The 19,055-nt window shown below is 46.6% G+C and overlaps 1 protein-coding gene across 4 annotated transcripts in view; it reads left to right on the top strand.

Annotated features, from left to right (window-relative positions):
• SLC4A11 (solute carrier family 4 member 11) overlaps positions 1–19,055 on the top strand; it is a 268,286-nt gene that overhangs the window by 218,264 nt on the left and 30,967 nt on the right. For all 4 annotated transcript variants that reach the window (XM_068274632.1, XM_068274623.1, XM_068274641.1 and 1 more), the window contains 5 exons: positions 2,310–2,423; positions 5,375–5,507; positions 9,252–9,325; positions 18,232–18,481; positions 18,670–18,776. In XM_068274632.1, coding sequence (XP_068130733.1) covers positions 2,310–2,423; positions 5,375–5,507; positions 9,252–9,325; positions 18,232–18,481; positions 18,670–18,776 — 678 coding nt within the window. The remainder of the gene's footprint in view (positions 1–2,309; positions 2,424–5,374; positions 5,508–9,251; positions 9,326–18,231; positions 18,482–18,669; positions 18,777–19,055) is intronic.

Here is a 19,055-nt window from a genome sequence, read left to right as displayed (position 1 = left end):
GCCTTATCCTTCCTTCAGCATTTTAGAATGTGGAGTATGGGCTGATCCAGTGCAGGTTTTACTGTACAGTGGGATCTTAAAACAGGACTAAAATCACCCACGCTTGTATATTGCATTATTATTCTGATCCTTACTTTTTAAGATATTTTAGCTAAATTTAAGTAAACCTGAGGTGAGAGTGATACGGAGGCTGCCGTATTTATTTCCTTTTAAACAATACCAGTTGCCTGGCAGCCCTGCTGATCTATTTGGCTGCAGCAGCGTCTGAATTACACCAGGAACAAGCATGCAGCTAATCCTGACCATTCTGACAATATTGTCAAAAATGCCTGATAGGCTTGTTCAGGGTCTGTGGTTAAGTGTTATATACAGAAAATCAGCAAGACAGCCAGGCAACTGGTATTGCTTAAAAGGAAATAAGCCTCTATATCACTCTCACCTCAATTTCACTTTAGGGGCTTGATTCACTAAACTGTGATAACTGATATCACGGTCGCGTTAGCGTGTTATAATGCGCATAACTGTTTTCTCGCGCAAACACAAATTTTTGTGCGCAAACGGCCACATTTTCACGTGGAAATTTACGTTTGCGTGCGAAAAACGATACGTGCGTTGTCACGGTTTAGTGAATCAAGCCCTAAGTGTGCACAAATGCATTAACTATGGGATGTCCTGGCAAATGCACTAAAAAAAGTTATGTTTAGTTGCAATATAAACAGTAAAAAGTGCATTGGATCACAAGACACCAGCCCCTGACTCACAGCCTGGTGCCAGATGTCCTTCCTTCCAATCCCCCCCCCCCCCCCACCACCACCACCACCGATAATCTTCCACAAGGACCAGCACACTCAGATATTCTTCTGAAATTACAAACCTCCTTTGGCTTGAAGTCGGGTTTCCTTTCCAATCTGTAGGCTGCTGTCTGTTGCCATAAATTTGGAGACATGATGCTGTGAACCTGTGTCTACCTGATTGATACATCTTTATAGCCATTTTCTGACCCTGTGGGACTGAGCATTTGATGGACTTTGATCATCTTTGATGGTTATCTGGTTCCTGGAATGTTCCCTGGATTTGTCACCATTTTAATATACTGAATTCTGAAGAAATGTTTTTCTAATGAAGGAAGTTTGTAATTTCAGAAGAATGTTTGAGTGCCGGTCCTTTGTGAAAGAGTAAAGGCGTGTCCGGCCTGGTTCTCTGGTGGACTGACCTTGCTCCTCATAGAAGCTGTGGGGGGAGCACGCCCTGGAAACCACATTCCAGACCCTCACCTGTGACCTGCACTGCATCGCCATGGTCATCACTGACTGCTGGGCGGGCATTTCACAGTGGTAACAGCATGTCAGAGATGAGGAGCCAGGAGATGTGATCTGCTGCAGCAGGTTTTTAGGTGCGCTGCCAATTCTTCCCTGTTGTCTAAAAAGAAATGTGTAAACTATTTTATGGCCAGCTGCCCCCAGGTTCACACTGTTTGTTTGGTAATTAGAGGTTAGGGTCCCTTCCATGAAGGATGACCTCATCGAGGTAGAAGGGTCTAGTACGAAACACTCTGCATGCAAACTGTTTTTGGAAGCTAACATCCTCCATTATGTTTATTTTGGTGCATCTGTTATGAATGCAAGTTGTGCACCCTGCCTATAATTGAGTCTCTGTGCAGCTATGCTGCTAGTCATTCAGATGCACCGTCTTCGGAAGCGCTGCCACCTCTCCCTGCTATATACAAAGTGGAAGTTTACTTTATGGCTAGCTGCACCCATTTGATATTTCACGTTTGCATTCCATTATTATTCGGAGTTTAGGGATTTAGTGCATAACTTAGCATCTGTTTTGGATACAAAGTGTGTATTTGCCTCTAGGGGGCTTTGCACGCCTCTGTTGGTAGTCATTTCAGATGCAGCCAGGTTTAGGAGCACTGCCAATTCTTCCCAAGGGTTTGTGTTTATGAAACCTTATTCTCAATGTATATTTTATGCCTTTACTAGTACATGCAACTAGTATTTATTTCCCTAAACCCCTGACAACAGTAGCAACAATTGTGTACATTGTAGCATGCCACATGCTTGCCGCTCTTTGTGTTGTCACACTGCGCCTGCAGTGCAGAGAGGTAACACCCATCGCGTAGCTGAATCCGCTGTGTGTAAATGTTTTCCTGATCAAGTTGCATGCAGAATTGTGTAATCTATGTGAATTGTTCATTATCCCAGGCGGAATATGTGTGAGAAGCATTGCATTTCTGTACGTTGCATGTTTGCAGAAATGGTGACTTAAATGCCGTTTACCGTTTACCATGTTTCTTCTCGTTGCAGACGTGCAGAAGACGATTGTTGGTCAGTGCATTGGGGGCGTTATATACTCCCTCTTTTCTGGACAGCCCCTGGTTGTGTTATTGACAACGGCACCGCTGGCATTATATATCAATGGTAGGTATAAGATTTTGCCAGTACAACGCTTGGAATACAGTATAAGAATTGCTGGCTCATTTTAGCCAACTAATTGCTTTTTTAACTTTAAGGTGGACAAATGGACTTACACCATGTTTAACCCACTTACTTATCTGTGTCTTCTTCCAGCCCCCCCCCCCCCCCCTCCAGTTTTTACTACATAGTGAATTATTTGCACTCCAGTCTGTTACATACTGAGAAACTGTGCCTAATCCCAGACAGCTCCCTCCCCCCTCAGCCTCACAACCTGCATCACAGACAAGCTGAAGCTGAGAGCAGAGACGCTGTCTGCACACAGAGCCTGGAGAAGGGCATGCATAACTTGTATTCATTACAACAGAGGCAGCCCAATCCTCCCTGGGTCGACAAAGCTTGACAAAGAAAAAAGATTAGATATATTACAGAGACAGTGCAACTAGAAAAGGCTGCCGTAATCCAGACCACATTTAGAACAGGTATAGGAATTTATAGGATAGAAGAAATAAGGCTGAAAATTTTGTTAGTCTCTTTAAGTAGAAATATCTTTCCTGTTTTTTCACCAGTATTCTCTTCATTGAGGAAATGGACCCGCATAATGTTATTGATAACTGCGTACAAAGTTCACATCTCCATTTTTAGTTTGCCGCTTGAAGTCCTTTATCCTGTTCTTTCTTGGCAGACAGTTAAGTCCCTGATGAGGGAAAGAACAGATCACGCATTTCGTTTTTATAGAAGGGGCCTGCTCTGCCTGCCGAACCTGTAATTATATCTGGCCAGCGCACCTAGATCAGAGTGGCACTGAGCCATCTGCGCCTCTGCGCCCGCTAATCATCCTGCAAGCGGACCTGGAATTGGAAGAGATAGTAGAACGAAAGCAATTTATTACTGGATTCCAAACTGTGATAAACAGTCACGATATAGCCCAGCTTCTGCTTCCGCTCAACAGACATTGCCAAACTTTGATTATTAAGTGAGCCTGCCATGTCACTTTGACAAATACCATACAAGGACAGATGCCAGTTCCGAAGCAAATGCCACTTCGCAGCTGTTTAAATAGCAATTCGGACCTCTGTGGCACAGACTTTGTAGCATTACAGTCCCAACTAAAGCCAAAACTGAACAAGGCAAAAAATAGCAATCACAATTTCATTTAAATATACTGTAAACCGTGTATAAAAGTGAAGTACTTGACAAAACACCTTTTTCTTGGCCCAAACGTGCTTGAAACTGCAGCACAGCTTGTGTCCTCTCCTCTCTGGGTTAGCTGTTGGTTGTGTGTACCTGTAACATCCACATGTACCAACTGTTGAGAACCTAGGCTTTAGATCACTCATAGTATGGCCACCATTAGGTCACGTGGAATTCCATGCTTAATGACTGAATCAATTGGAATACCTCAGTGAACTATTTGTTGCTAGCTTCATGTCACCAGCAGTAGGGAAACAGTTTTATCAATAGCCAAACACTATTGGACAAAGCAGCACATTGCTGATTAGTTCTTTAGATTAGTATGCTAAGTGCTAAATCACTTATGAGCTGTGGGCCTAACATCGGTCAGACATGAGCTGTGGGCCTCACGTCGCTCAGACATGAGCTGTGGGCCTCACGTCGCTCAGACATGAGCTGTGGGCCTCACGTCGCTCAGACATGAGCTGTGGGCCTCACGTCGCTCAGACATGAGCTGTGGGCCTCACGTCGCTCAGACATGAGGCTGTGGGCCTCACGTCGCTCAGACATGAGCTGTGGGCCTCACGTCGCTCAGACATGAGCTGTGGGCCTCACGTCGCTCAGACATGAGCTGTGGGCCTCACGTCGCTCAGACATGAGCCTGTGGGCCTCACGTCGCTCAGACATGAGCTGTGGCCTCACGTCGCTCAGACATGAGCTGTGGGCCTCACGTCGCTCAGACATGAGCTGTGGGCCTCACGTCGCTCAGACATGAGCTGTGGGCCTCACGTCGCTCAGACATGAGCTGTGGCCTCACGTCGCTCAGACATGAGCTGTGGGCCTCACGTCGCTCAGACATGAGCTGTGGGCCTCACGTCGCTCAGACATGAGCTGTGGGCCTCACGTCGCTCAGACATGAGCTGTGGGCCTCACCGTCGCTCAGACATGAGCGGTGGGCCTCACGTCGCTCAGACATGAGCGGTGGGCCTCACGTCGCTCAGACATGAGCGGTGGGCCTCACGTCGCTCAGACATGAGCGGTGGGCCTCACGTCGCTCAGACATGAGCGGTGGGCCTCACGTCGCTCAGACATGAGCGGTGGGCCTCACGTCGCTCAGACATGAGCGGTGGGCCTCACGTCGCTCAGACATGAGCGGTGGGCCTCACGTCGCTCAGACATGAGCGGTGGGCCTCACGTCGCTCAGACATGAGCGGTGGGCCTCACGTCGCTCAGACATGCTTCTTAACAGTGGCATACTTCACAGGAAGTAGAAATATGAGGGGGACACCGCACACAGGGACTGAGACACAGGGGACCCCAGATACATGGACGATCACAAGGGACACCGCTGACACTGACACAAAATACCCACATAGGGATGGGAACACTGGGACACCCCCGAGGATGACACAGGTGGCACTTAAGGACACGAGACAGAGGATGACACGGGGGTGGGTGGACACACACCAGAGGACACGGGGGTATAGGACATACAGTATGAGGCACAAGGAAGACACAAGGGAAATATAATTGGGGGTCCATAAGACACCCTTGCACTATAGATGCACCAGGTTTAGTATTTTTTCCCGGTTTTTGTTCTTAAACCTAGGTGCGTCTTATAGTCCAGAGCGTCTTATAGTCCGAAAAATAAGGTACATGTTAAACTGTACTGTATTTCCTGTGTGTCTGCTTCTATGCTGATATGAACAGAACTGTAGAGTTATAAAACTCTGCTGGAATTTTGGATGTGGACAGTGTATAACCCGATGTTCTTCTCTCCACAGTGATCCGAGGAATCTGTGATGACTATTCTCTGGACTTTAAGGCTTTCTATGCATGGACGGGTCTGTGGAACAGCTGCTTCCTCATCTTATACTCTCTCTTCAACTGTAGCCTGCTGATGAAGCTGTTCAAGAGGTGACACTTTTTGCAAGCTATCAGTGTAACCATGTGTATCTTCATTACGGGATTACTGTTCTGCCAGGACTTAACACAAAGACCTTCTGGTGTAGATTTTTCCGACTAACTTTTTATTCCTTTGCATCTGTGCTCTGGCCATAGTTGTCGGCATCTGGCGAAAGATAAAAATTATACTTATTAATACTTAAAAAAAAAAAAAAATTAAGGCATCTCTGGTTTTTTAATTGGTGTTTGCAGTGGACGTGTGGCATTGGTCAATCCCGTAGATTCCATTTGCTTTGCCCCAAGCAGACATTACATGGGTAGCTTGCTGAATTGGTTAATTTGGGCACACAGCGGTGCCGACTGGGTATATAGCGAACTCTGTCTAGCAACGATGGATAGTAAGCAGCATTGTATGGAATTTGGCACCAACAGTGTAAAAAAAAAAAAAAAAAAAAAGGGGGGGGGGGGGGGGAAATGGTCTTCTTCCTCCCAGTATCACCTACAGTGACCTTCACCCTGTAGCACTCAGTGACCTCTTGCAACCGCCAGTGACCTCTCCCTCCCTGTTGCAGCACCCACAGTGACCTCCTTCCCAGAGTAGCACCCATCCATGGTCTCCCCTTCCTCCCAGTAGCACCCACAGTGACCTTCTCCTTTCACCCAGTAGCACCCACAGTTACCTGTGCCCCTAGCCACCCACCATAGACCCTTCCCTCCGTTTAACAGCACCCACAGTGACCCTTCCCTCAATAACACCCACAGTGACCCTTCACTCAGTTACACCCACAGTGACCTCTCCTTCCCCAGCATCACCCACAGTGACCTTCACCCAGTAGTACCCACAGTGATTTCTCCCCAGCAGCACCCGCAGTGATTCCCCCCCCACCCCCCCCCCCCCCTCCACAGCACCCACAGTGACTTCTGCCCCAGTTATCCCCCAGTGACATATCTTACTAAGGTAAAACCAGTGGGCGTATATGGTCAGGAGGCCCAGATAGGGCCCTGAAGTCTGAGTGACGGACGATCTCCAGGGGTCACCTTCCAATTGACTACTACGTATTAAGAAGGAGATATCATTTATAAACTTGGTCAGTGAAATTTGAGTTGAACCAATTGCATGCCAGTAGCTGATGATTTGGATTGGTCCATTTCTAATCTGCAGGAATTTGTAAACCTTAATATGAAATGTGTATCCATAAATTATTAGCATCTCATTAACCACTTTTAGTCACGTGTATCTAGTTTGTAAAAGTGGATTTGTACTTTGAAGTCAACTGCTTTCCTTTGTGTTTTCTGTATGGGGTATACTGAGAAGAAACAATCTACACCAGAAAGTCTGCACTGGCTAGGGCCACACTAGCTCCGGGTGCGGGACGCATCCGCGGTCCGGGCTCCGATTTTCAAAACCCGGAACGCAAACGGATCCGTGCTGCCTTTTTTGCAGCACACGTTTTGGATCCGCTTGCGTTTTTTGTTTTTTTTTGCTAGAGGGGGTAGCAGCCAGGACGGGGGGCTGCGGGCAAAGCGGCGGCCAGGGGTGTCACATCCCCCCCCCCCCTTGCTCACCTGGGTGCCCCCCGTCCCCGCTCCCCCTCCAGCTCGCATATAATGTAATAATTTGTACCTACTGAAGTTCGGCGAGCCGGGCACTTCCGCCCACACCGCTCGCCGTCACTTCCTGCAATGTCGCCCTCTGTATTTCAGTGGGCGGCATTGCAGGAAGTGACGGCGAGCGGTGTGGGCGGAAGTGCCCGGCTCACCGAACTTCCTTAGGTACAAATTATTACATTATATGCGAGCTGGAGGGGGAGCGGGGACGGGGGGCACCCAGGTGAGCAAGGGGGGGGGATGTGACGCCGCTTTGCCCGCAGCCCCCCGTCCTGGCTGCTACCCCCTCCAGCATGGCGGCCCCCTCCTTCACCATGGGACACTAGAAACTGATCCGTTTCCAGTGTCCCAAAATGTCAGTGAAGAGGGAGGCCCGTTTCCCCATTGATTTTCACTACCCGTACGTGTATACGGGTCCGTGAAAAATGCTGCAAGTCCGGACTCAGCGTTCCGGGTTTAAAAACGTATTCCGCGGATCGCACGCGGATACGTTTTTAACTTGAGTGTGTACTGTTCCTATTTTTAACATTGGTATCCGTGGCTACGTTTTTCGTCCGGGACAAAAAACGTAGCTACGGATACGTTTTTAAATCAAGTGTGAACTAGCCCTAATGTTCTAATTTAAATGTTTACCTGAAGCAGAAAAACAATTAGATCCTTACCTCAGTAGTGGGAATCCTCTGAACAGTCCCGTGGCTTACACAGAGAAGTCCTCCACTGTGCAGCCGGTGGTGAATATTCCTGTGACTACTTCCATGGCAAAGTTCTGAGCACATGGTTAAGAACGGTGCATTACCCCAGTAGTACAGCACCACCAGCATTCCACCATGGTAATGACTCAATACCTGTGTCTGGTGAGCACTGCGCACATGGTTAACAATGGTGCATTACCCCAGTAGTACTGCACCACCAGCATTCCACCATGGTAATGACTCAATACCTGTGTCTGGTGAGCACTGAGCACATGGTTAACAATGGTGCATTACCCCAGTAGTACTGCACCACCAGCATTCCACCATGGTAATGACTCAATACCTGTGTCTGGTGAGCACTGAGCACATGGTTAACAATGGTGCATTACCCAAGTAGTACTGCACCACCAGCATTCCACCATGGTAATGACTCAATACCTGTGTCTGGTGACCACTGAGCACATGGTTAACAATGGTGCATTACCTCAGTAGTACAGCACCACCAGCATTCCACCATGGTAATGACTCAATACCTGTGTCTGGTGAGCACTGAGCACATGGTTAACAATGGTGCATTACCCAAGTAGTACTGCACCACCAGCATTCCACCATGGTAATGACTCAATACCTGTGTCTGAGCACATGGTTAACAATGGTGCATTACCTCAGTAGTACAGCACCACCAGCATTCCACCATGGTAATGACTCAATACCTGTGTCTGGTGAGCACTAAGCAGTTCCGTAACCACAAATCAGTGGGCCTCCATCAAAAACTTTGATGGGGTCCCCCAATGGCCACACCCCTTCCCTTGCCTCCCCTTGGTGACTCACAGCCTGGGGGCCCATCTTACAAGTGTCATAAACCAAGTTTGGACATCATAATCTTCACACCCATAAACACCTGACCTGAAGGATGGACCCCCTTAATGGAGGGGGTTAAAGAGACTCAGAGATTAAATAAGTGCAAGATTTTTGACTTACCTGGTGCTTCCTCCAGCCCCATAAGCACGGATGTGTCCCATGCCATCCTCCCGCAGTCTCCCGTTCAGCCGGGATCAGCCCTGGTAACTGGCTCAGGTGCGTCAGTCCGGGTCTACTGTGCATCCGTGCTTACGGGACTGGAGAAAGCCCCTGGTAAGTAAACAATCGTGCACTTATTTCATCTCAGTCTCTTTAAGTAGCAGTTGGGGCCTCCTTACAACTCTTGACCCCCCCTGCAGCCACAGGGGCTGCCACCCTGTAGCTACGCCCCTGCTGGAGAGGGTGATCACTCCAGGGGGTGACACAGGAATTGAGTATTTGCACTGTAACACGGTGGAATAGTGGTGCTGTTGTATTACTGAGGTGATGCACTATTGTTGACCTGTTTCAGGTGCTCAGAACTTGGCCTTTGGAGTTGATAAATAAGACTGCCCATGTTCCCTGAGGCTAATGTGTGGTCTTCTCTTTTCCACAGGTCCACAGAGGAGATCATAGCACTTTTTATATCGATTACATTTGTGCTTGATGCACTGAAAGGGATTATAAAAAGTAAGTATCTCGCATCTTGTGTGTTTATTACGTGTCAGTTGTCTCTTGGATGTTAAACCCCTATGTATGATGTGCACCATGTGAGCAGTGCTGTTTATGGGGATTCTCTGCTGGAGACATCACTCATTAACGGGCATTTTAATCTCGGTTGACCTTATTGTGTAGGACATCTAGGTGGTAAGATGAATCCGCTGTCAGTCTAGGAGTTTTATTGGGTTTTGGATCGGGTTATATGAGATGTTCTGGAATGGCTGCTTTCCATCTGTGTTCTGTTTTGCGAGCTCTTCTTGTTTTCTTGGCTGCCAAATGTCCAATAAACCAGCAATGACCTTTTAAAAAGGCTGGTAATGGGTAATTCCGGCTTAAGCGGTGTTGGCCGTGTGCACCTGACGGTAACTCGGTGCACGCTGTTCCCTCCATGCAGCCATAAATAGAATGGACTCCTTGCATATCAGAACATCTCACAAGCTTCTCTTCCCCTTTGGTATTCGCTGCTGTGGTCCATTCAACACTCTCCAACCATCAGATTCTTCGATGGCCACCATAGAGCATGTGTTTGCTGTGAATGACTCAACATTTGCATTGCATTTGTATGGAAGTTGAAGTTATTCGCATTTCCATGACCCTCAAGTGGACTATTCTACTAGGAGATCTTTGACTTGTTCACAAAACTTTTTTTAAAAGGAACCTGAAGTGAGAAGTATATGAAGGCTGCCATATTTATTTTCTTTATTTATTGTTATTTAGTATTTATATAGCACCAACATCTTCCGCAGTGCTGTACAGAGTATATTGTCTTGTCACATAGCTGTCCCTAGAGGGGCTCACAGCCTAATCCCTCCCATAGTGGTATGTCTATGTATGTAGTGTATATATCGTAGTCTAGAGCCAATCTAGAGCCAATTTTTAGGGGGAAGCCAATAAACTTATCTATATGTTTTTGGGATGTGGGGGGAAACCAGAATGCCCGGAGGAAACCCACACAGACACAGGGAGAACATACAAACTCCTTGCTGATGTTGACCTGGCTTGGACTCAAACCAGGGAACCAGCGCTGCAAGGCGAGAGCGCTAACCACTACGCCACCGTGCTGTTCCTTTTAAACAATACTAGTTGCCTGGAAGCCCCGCTGACCTATTTAGCTGCAGTAGTGTCTGAATAACACCAGAAACGAGCCTGCAGCTTATCTTGTCAGATCTGACAAAAACGTCACACGCTTGATCTGCTGCATGCTTGTTCAGGATCTGTGGCTACACGTGTTAGAGGCAGAGGATCAGCAGGACTGCCAGGCCACTGGTATTGCTTCATAAGAACTAAATATAGCAACCTCCATATACCTCTCTTTAGGTTTCCTTCAAGTCTTCTCAATCTAATAAATACACCCCAACCACTATTAAAAGACACTTGAAGTCAGAGGGATGTGGAGGGATCCATATTTATTTATTTTTAAACCATGCAAATTGTCTGTCTGTCCTGCTAATCCTCTATCTCTTTTAGTCATAGACCCTGAACAAGCATGCAGATCAGAGGTTTGACTTATGTTACACTGCATTTGCCACATGCTTTTTTCAGGTGTCAGACTCTACCTTATGCAGGAAAGATCAGCAAGACGCCAGGCAACTGTTTAAAGGGACTCTGAACGGTAACCCCCCCCCCCCCCCCCGAAATTTGGACTTACCTGGGGCTTCCTCCAGCCCCCTTTAGCCTGCGAGGACCTCCGGCATCCTCCTCTTCCTTCTCCTGGGCTGGCGGCTCTGGGAATCGTCGACTTCAGGTGAAGTCACACATGCGCATTCTCACACCGTTCGCCGTAAGCCACCTGCGCATGCGTGGTTCTCTAAAGACTGAACCGCACATGCACAGGATGCTTACGGCGACCGACGCGATGACACAGCGGGGGAGCACACGTGAGACTTCCCCCGAAGTCAATGATTACCTTAGCCGCCAGCGGGAGCAGGAGTGGGAAGAAGAGGATGCCGGAGGACCTCATGGGCTATGGGAGGCTGAAGGAAGCCCCAGGTAAGTCCAAATTTTGTTTTTATTTACCGCTCAGGGTCCCTTTAAAAAGGAAATGTATACGACAGCTTCCATACCCCTCTCACTTCCAATGTGCTTTAAATGGTGCTTTGCTTTCTGGAAAGAGATACAAGTTGGAGATGTGAGGCTTCAGACTGAGTGTTACCAGAGCACAGATTGAAGGTGTAACAAAGGTATTTGCAGAACATTTCTGGCACCTGGACTTATAAACAATAGGAATGTTACTTAAATATAGCTTAATTAATAAAATTGCTTATTTTTACACTATCAATTTCTATATTTACCGTAATCAAGGTTTTCCCTTTGAAAAAGTTGACCTCGCCCCTGATATACATTGTTACATAGATCAGAGACGCTGGTATCTTTACTGCTGGCGAAGTGAATCACCGTAGATTGTTTTAATCCCCTATGTGATGTCAGCAGGACATTCACATGATCTCCCAGAGTCCTCTGGGGCAGATGGATGCATGACATCATAGCCTATCTCCCAACTGTCCCTCTTTTTAGAGGGACAGTCCCTCTTTGGGAACCCTGTCCCTCTTTCCTCCTCATTTGTTCCTTTTTCAGGACTTTGTTCCTCTTTCTATGTAAATGTACATATTTATTTACTAAAAAGTGTTTTTTGTTTGTTTTTTTACTCTAAACTTTATTCCTATCCTTTAAATTGATATACCTGTATTACTAATTTTAAAATGTTAATCTGAAGGAAAATGAACCAGGATAGAAAGGACCAGTGGGGTTTGAATTCTAAAACAACATATTTTTCTTATGAAAGCTTTATGGTATGCATGCCTAGGGGTGTGACGGGGGCGTGATCAGGGGTGTGGCAAGGGTGCGGCTTAAGTGTCCCTCTTCCTCATCTCAGGAGGTATGAACATAGCCTAGGCTTAACATCACTGGGAGGACGGAGTTACATAACACTATACAGATATAAGAAGTGTTTCTGATGCTGAAACCAGAATAATTATGGTAAAGTAAACAATTGCTCTAAATCTATAATTTGACTAGTTGAATGTCCCGCCTGTTTAAAAACAGGTGCTAGGCCTCGGCTGCAATCACCCTCAGCCCAAACTTGTGGACCGCCCGTGCTTGCGCTTCGCAACATGCACACCCGTGGCGCGTTCACGGATGCGACTCACCTGCATATCCGCGGGAGCTCACTCATCGGCTCGTTCCCCCTCCACTGTCCTAAATCCATCCACGTACCGCGCATGCGCACCAGACACAACGCATGGATACAGGAGCACGCCGGTCAGGGACATTACTATATAGGATGTTCTGTTGAGTTGTTACAGGTCCTCTTGAACCACTAAAGCGTGTTTGTTGTCATTGAGAATCCTCTTCAGACAGAGTACAATGTGATGTAGAATATTGCCTTCAGTCAATAATCCAGCACTGCCTCGGCCTCTATTGTCCTATTGCACTTATTCTGTCATTATACATACATCTTACTGATTACTTTACCTCTCCATCCTACCCACAGTCCCCATAGACTCCCGTTGTTGCTGTAAACTGAGAGGTCACATGGACAAGGCTCTGCTTTCAGTTGTATTTCATTGTTACTGAACATGCTTTGCTTTTTCAATTACATGTAGTGCTTATTGGATTGCTCTTTATGACTTTGCATTATCTGCATTAACCTTGTAACACTTAAAGTGTAATGGAGTATGCGTTATTCACGAAGCAGGCTCCGTTCTAGCACAGAACGCTGACGCAGGGGGTGGGAGGGGAGATCACTACGCAAATCTTCGTTTATTCTCTTCCCCTCTTTGTCTGTTTTCTGCTGAGAAAGTGCCGCATCCAACTCTGCCACTTGTGACCATCTGCTCTCCCTTTGCTTGAGGCTGCGGAAACCCTCCCTAAAACTATTTCGTAGAAGTGCTCAACACTCCTAGCAATCCCAGCCACACCCACTGCCTGCCCTGCGGGATGGCATTGCACATACAGGGGGAACACAACGGCTCTGAGAGGGCTGCAGCAATGCATTTTTAAAGCAAATAACTTACTGCCCTAAGAGGAATAAAAACCTATACTTTCATTGTTCTTACCAGGATTCCCAGCCGGTTGGCCTGAAAAATTAGCTGGGTGGGTCCGGACAGGGAAATACGGGGTGGGCTTTCATAAGGGTAAACTAGGCAATTGACCAGGGCCCTGGAGCAGGCTGACAGGTCCCCCCCCCAATTAAAGTGCAGCTTCCCCCCACCTACCCCAGGGGGTGCCTGGGCATCCCTGCAGGGAGCAGATGGAGTGTAAGCTTTTTGGCCCAGCATGCAGTGGGGACCCTCTGATGACATTGCTGCCCCCTAGAGTTTTCTGCCTGAATTGCCATGACAAAAACATGAATAAAGTAATTCTGGCAGCAAACTCTAGGGGACAGTAGCACTGTACACGGAAAAAGCAGACTATCTTTCTCCTGCTATCTGCTTCTACTTTTAACTCACAGGACTTGAGAGCTGTGAGTTTGTCCCGCCCCTCTTCATTGCTATTTACTGCTCTGCTGGCTGGCCCCGCCTCCTCTGCATGTGCTATGAGAGCCAGCCAGCGGTAATCAGGGAGGCACCCAGCTAAAAGGGCTTGGGGAGAACACTGCTTTTCTAATTAACTCTACATATTTCATATTTTAATTAGCTGTATTACAGACTCTGCATGGTCACATGGGACGTGAGTGAGAGCCCTTTATAACTGCAGCTCGCTATCACATTGGAAAAAGCATTTTCCAGTCTTTATTGCGGTTTGCAGTGTTTTCCAAACGCATTTTTCCGTAGGTTGCAGCACAAGCTTTTGTTTGTCCGTCCTTGTGCATATTACGATTGCAGTTTTTGGGAGATGAGGGGCGGGGCTTCACACCGCTTAATTGAATCACACGAAAATCGCATAGTACCGTGCTTGATATACAATTTTTTGTGCTCTCTCACAGAAAAACTGTGACAAGCAGTACAATTGCGCTTAGGTAAAAATCTCATCATGCACGATCACCACTGTGGGATTGATCACAATGCCCCTGTGATTTCGGATTGAATCGCACACAGTGGAAAAGAGCTCTTATGACATCACAATGTGCCTCGGCAGAACCAGAATCCCTGCGGCTGTGAGAATCCGTCTTTAATGTTGTGCACTACGAGTTCGTAGCTACTCGTTATCGAAATTTTAATTGGACAGTGCTGCCTGCTGCAAAGGAAGAGGGTGTTAACTTGCCCATGGCGCCGCCTTAGCCGATGCGCTCCATATCACTCCTATGTTTCCTCCTTCAACTCGGGAGAAGGAAGCATGGAACGCAATGTGGAGCACATCTTCTAACAACGGTGGCATGGGTAAGTTGACCCCTCCTCTGCTGCGGGCAGCGCTGTCTAATGTAAATTTTGATTACATGTTGCTACGTATTTGTAGTGCACAACACTAGCCGTCTTCCCAAGGAATGTGTCACCGCTCTAAACTAAAGTCCAACTTGTAAAGAGGAAAGATGCAATATGTTTTACTTCCTGCTTTGTGCAGTCTTATGTACCATAAGACAAACGCAGAATAGAATTCTGGGCATCTTTAACATCAAGCCTTATGCTATATAGAGCGATCAACTGTGGATTAAATTTGAAAGAGAATAATTAATGGCATTCAGTTACAAATGTTCTACATCAGTGCTTCACAAGTCAATTTGTGATTGAACTTTACAAAGTTTATCATCACATTCCAGACTGGAACCATGGAAACGGTGCAGTGTTTAGATCACCAGACTTCCCAGAATTCCTCAGGTCATTGTCCAGTAAACACTCGCACGATACCAGGCGCTGGGTTACAGCTGGGACCCATAGGACATACTGCTTTACAGAGCTCTCCTCCCACATGACAATAACTAGTTAATGGGGATAAGGAAGCCAGAAAAATGCCCAATCTTCACGCAGCCTCAAAACTTTATTTACACTGACCATAGCAACAAACACCAGCTCTTAGTCCTAGCACCCTGTGACACCGAACAGACTTATAAACGAATAGTCACTGCTTCAACGCTTTCCCTCAATTCTGTTTACAAAGCAAATTTCATACTTCAAACATCTTCAGAGTTTAGGTTTACTTCAGTGAGCATTTTACTTGTAAGCATGCTTTTTTGTCTAGAGCAGGGATGTCAAACTCAATACCTTAAAGGGTTAAAATCTAAACCACAGTCTGTCACGGGCCAAATTGTTTAAGATTTAATATTTAATAAACCTTCTCAAATAAAGTGGTGTAACTATAACTGCGGAAGGGGCCTATATCCCCACTCCTCCATTTTTACAGAGTAGTGCAGTGGAGTATTCCTGCTGCTTCAGGTCTCCTCTGATCTTCCTGACAGACACACGTTATCCTGCATACCTCTGGCTCAGCATGCATGTCATGTGATCGGGAGCTGGAGGAATGCAAGCATAGAGCGTGCAGCTGCCTAAATGTTAGCCTCCATATTACTCACACCTCGAGTTCCCTTTAAAACCTTCCGTGCTAGATCTGGGATTTGGGGGTCCACTTGTTTTGTCCCAGGAGTTCTGTTATAAATGGTTAAAGGTATGCTATCGATTCACATATTTTTTTCAATTGACACAGGAATTGTTTGGGAAGTGCTGCTAAGTACTGGTGTATACATTTTAGTAGCAACTTCTTTGTTTACTGTTAGCAAAATACATTCAAAGTTTACTGACGCCAAAACTGATGGCTGACTGAGCCATGAGGAGAGGGGAAATTCCCCTCACACTTGATCAGTTAACCCTATGTGTAGCTCTGTGTGTGACAGAGAGAGACAGGACACAGGAGCTGCAGCTGTTGGGAGTTCTGTTTCTGACTGAAGTGTCTGAAGAGAGCAGAGGAAATGTAACTAATTCTCACAGCTTTTTCATATTGTTTTTGCTTTCAGAGTTTGATATGTTTGATATTTGCTTTCTGTAGTCTGATATGCAACTCTGGCTGTGCATTGAAGCAGACACCCCTTTTGCGAATGATTTGTCCTAATAGAGCTAAATCCTACACACAATGGGCCTGATTCACAAAGCAGTGCTAACAGTTAGCACGCTGGTGAAAAGCCCTTTATCACGCCTAAACTCAGTTTAGGCATGATAAGTTTAGGTGTGATAAGTTTAGGTGTGATAAGTTTAGGCATGATAAGTTTAGGTGTGATAAGTTTAGGCATGATAAGTTTAAGCACCAACTGCATTAGCACCGCAATGCTCAGCTGATCAAAAGTTTGCGCTAGCAAAGTCTGGTGCACTTTGCATAGAGTTTAATGGCGCTGCTTTGCGTGCGGGACTTTGCACGCTATCTACACTTATCTAAACTTAGCATGCCTAAACTTATCACGCCTAAACTTATCACGCCTAAACTTATCACACCTAAACTGGCTTTTCACCAGCGTGGTGCAATGGTTATCACACCTAAAGTCTCTAACTGGGTTAGCACCGCTTTGTGAATCGAGCCCAATGAATTACAGCTTCGGCCTCTGATATTTATCATGAAAAGTAGGAAAATGTTTACACAGCTACTTAGACATTATTTGTACATTGTCATTTTAGAACACTTGGGGATCGATAGTATTCCTTTAAGACTGGCCGAATGTAAAAACCTTTTCACTATTTATTATGACCAAATCTTAGTTTTCTCATTTATAACTTTAAAGTGTTACTCCACCTGCAGCAGCACTCACCAAATCCTTAAGGGAACCTTAACTTAGAGGGATATGGAGGTTTCCTTTTAAACAATACCAGTTGCTTGGCAGTTCTGCTGATCTCTTTGGCTGCAGTAGTGGCTGAACCACACCAGAAACAAGCATACAGCTAATCCAGTCTTACTTCAGTCAGAGCACCTGATCTGCATGCTTGTTCAGGGGCTGTGGCTAAAAGTATTAGAGACACAGGATCAGCAGGAGAGTCAGGCAACTGGTATTATTTTAAAAGGAAAAAGCCACATCCTTCTCGGTTTAGGTTCCCTTTAAATGACAAAATTATTTTAGTAGCATTATTCTTTTTTAACCAAGACTGTTTAATATGAAGTATTGTCAGTGAGTGTGCCTGTTCTGTCAGGGAACCAAAGCACAGAAGTATTCGACCCCTTCTCTTATACACATGGCCCTGGGGGTAGACATTTCCACTGCAGCGAGCGCATATGACCCCCGACCCCTGCATTCCCCCTCAGCAGGAGACAGCTGCAGCTCTCAGGAAACTCTCCCATCTCATCTGAATGTAGCCAGCGATCCAGGTCACCACACACAAGATAGGCTGCGCTCACCATACACCTGTTCTGTCTCCACTTACTGACATTTCCCACACAGAACAGACAAACTTTCCCCACTTGTCAACATTTCTCACTGAAATGAAAGGGGGGGAGGCTCGGGGAAACTTCCTGTTTTCAGTCTGTAGTGTAAAGACTACAATGAAGGCTCATCCAGCTCACCTTGACCCCTGCTGAATGAATTGTCCCTCAAACTCCTGTGTGGCTTCTGTTGCTGGCCCCTGTGCAGCAACGGGGGGTTGGGGGTGGACATTTTTCTGGGCTTCTTTTGCTGGACCCATGTGGTTGGACACTTTTCTGGGCTCCCGTTACTGATCCCCTGTGCAGCAGCAAGAAGTAGGGGGGGGGGGGGGGGAGGAACAAACACTTTGACTACAGTAGTTTCCCCACACACGCAAGTTTCCCCTGAGCACTGCTATAGCTGCAATTATTATTGTGGTCCCTTTTGACTACAGGTGCCCAAATTTCCTCGGTCACTGTCTTGGAGTTCAGTAGAGTTATTTAGCGTGAAGGTATTTATTAGCTCCTCATATCAGTTTAGTTTTGAGTACAAGTGTTTAATTTTACTTTAGCAGCACTTCCACCCGTGGCCATTAATGTATTTATCACTTATTCTTGTCTTGCAGTTTTCAAAAAGTATTATCTGGAGGCTCCCGGATCTGAGCTCCACTACAGCAAAGCATCCTATGATACCATCTCTACCAGCAACCTGACCTCTGACCTTTTCTATAACTCCTCCCTGAACGGGTCCCTCCTGCACAACCACAGCATGGAGCACGAGGACACCTTGCACGGGAAGGAGTCGGCTGTCCTCAGCCTCATGCTGATGTTTGGCACGCTGTGGCTGGGCCACACCCTCTACCAGTTCAAGAAGAGGTGAGCAAAAGACGCAGCTATTTAACTTCCTGAAGGTTTTTGGTGCATTTTTCTGATAGGCTGATGGCAGCCTTGTGTCTGGAAAGTATTAGGCCAGGTAGAAGTCCTTTTCAGCCTCTTCCTTCGTTATTGTTGCCTAAACTATACAGTATCCTAGTGAATAACTAACCTGTCCTTCCTCCTTTCAGCCCATACCTGCACTCCAGAGTCCGCGAGATGCTGTCGGATTGTGCGCTGCCCATATCCGTGCTGACCTTCTCAGTGGTGGGGTCGTATTTCTTCCAGGATATACGCAGTAAGTCCTCTCGCCAAGCCATTTGTTGCCATAATAGAGCCTGGCTCAGAGCGCCGGTGACATGGGGACAATGCATTAATGTCACAATTACTGGGGATTAGCGGCCCTTGTGAAGTTGGCTTTGATGTCCTGACAGAGCGACCCACTGAAGCTGTTTAATTTGGTCGTCCTCTGTGGTCGATGTACATGAAAGTGTGATGCATATGTGAGGCTCTCCTGCTAGAGAATGCATGAAGTTCTGCTACAGAGGGTGGTGGGGTGCGTACGTCTCCCGACATC

Source organism: Hyperolius riggenbachi, chromosome 1, assembly GCF_040937935.1.
Source record: "Hyperolius riggenbachi isolate aHypRig1 chromosome 1, aHypRig1.pri, whole genome shotgun sequence".
Classification (NCBI taxonomy): Eukaryota; Metazoa; Chordata; class Amphibia; order Anura; family Hyperoliidae; genus Hyperolius; species Hyperolius riggenbachi.
Note: the sequence above shows the minus strand (reverse complement) of the source record. Positions and strands in the feature narration are given on the sequence as shown.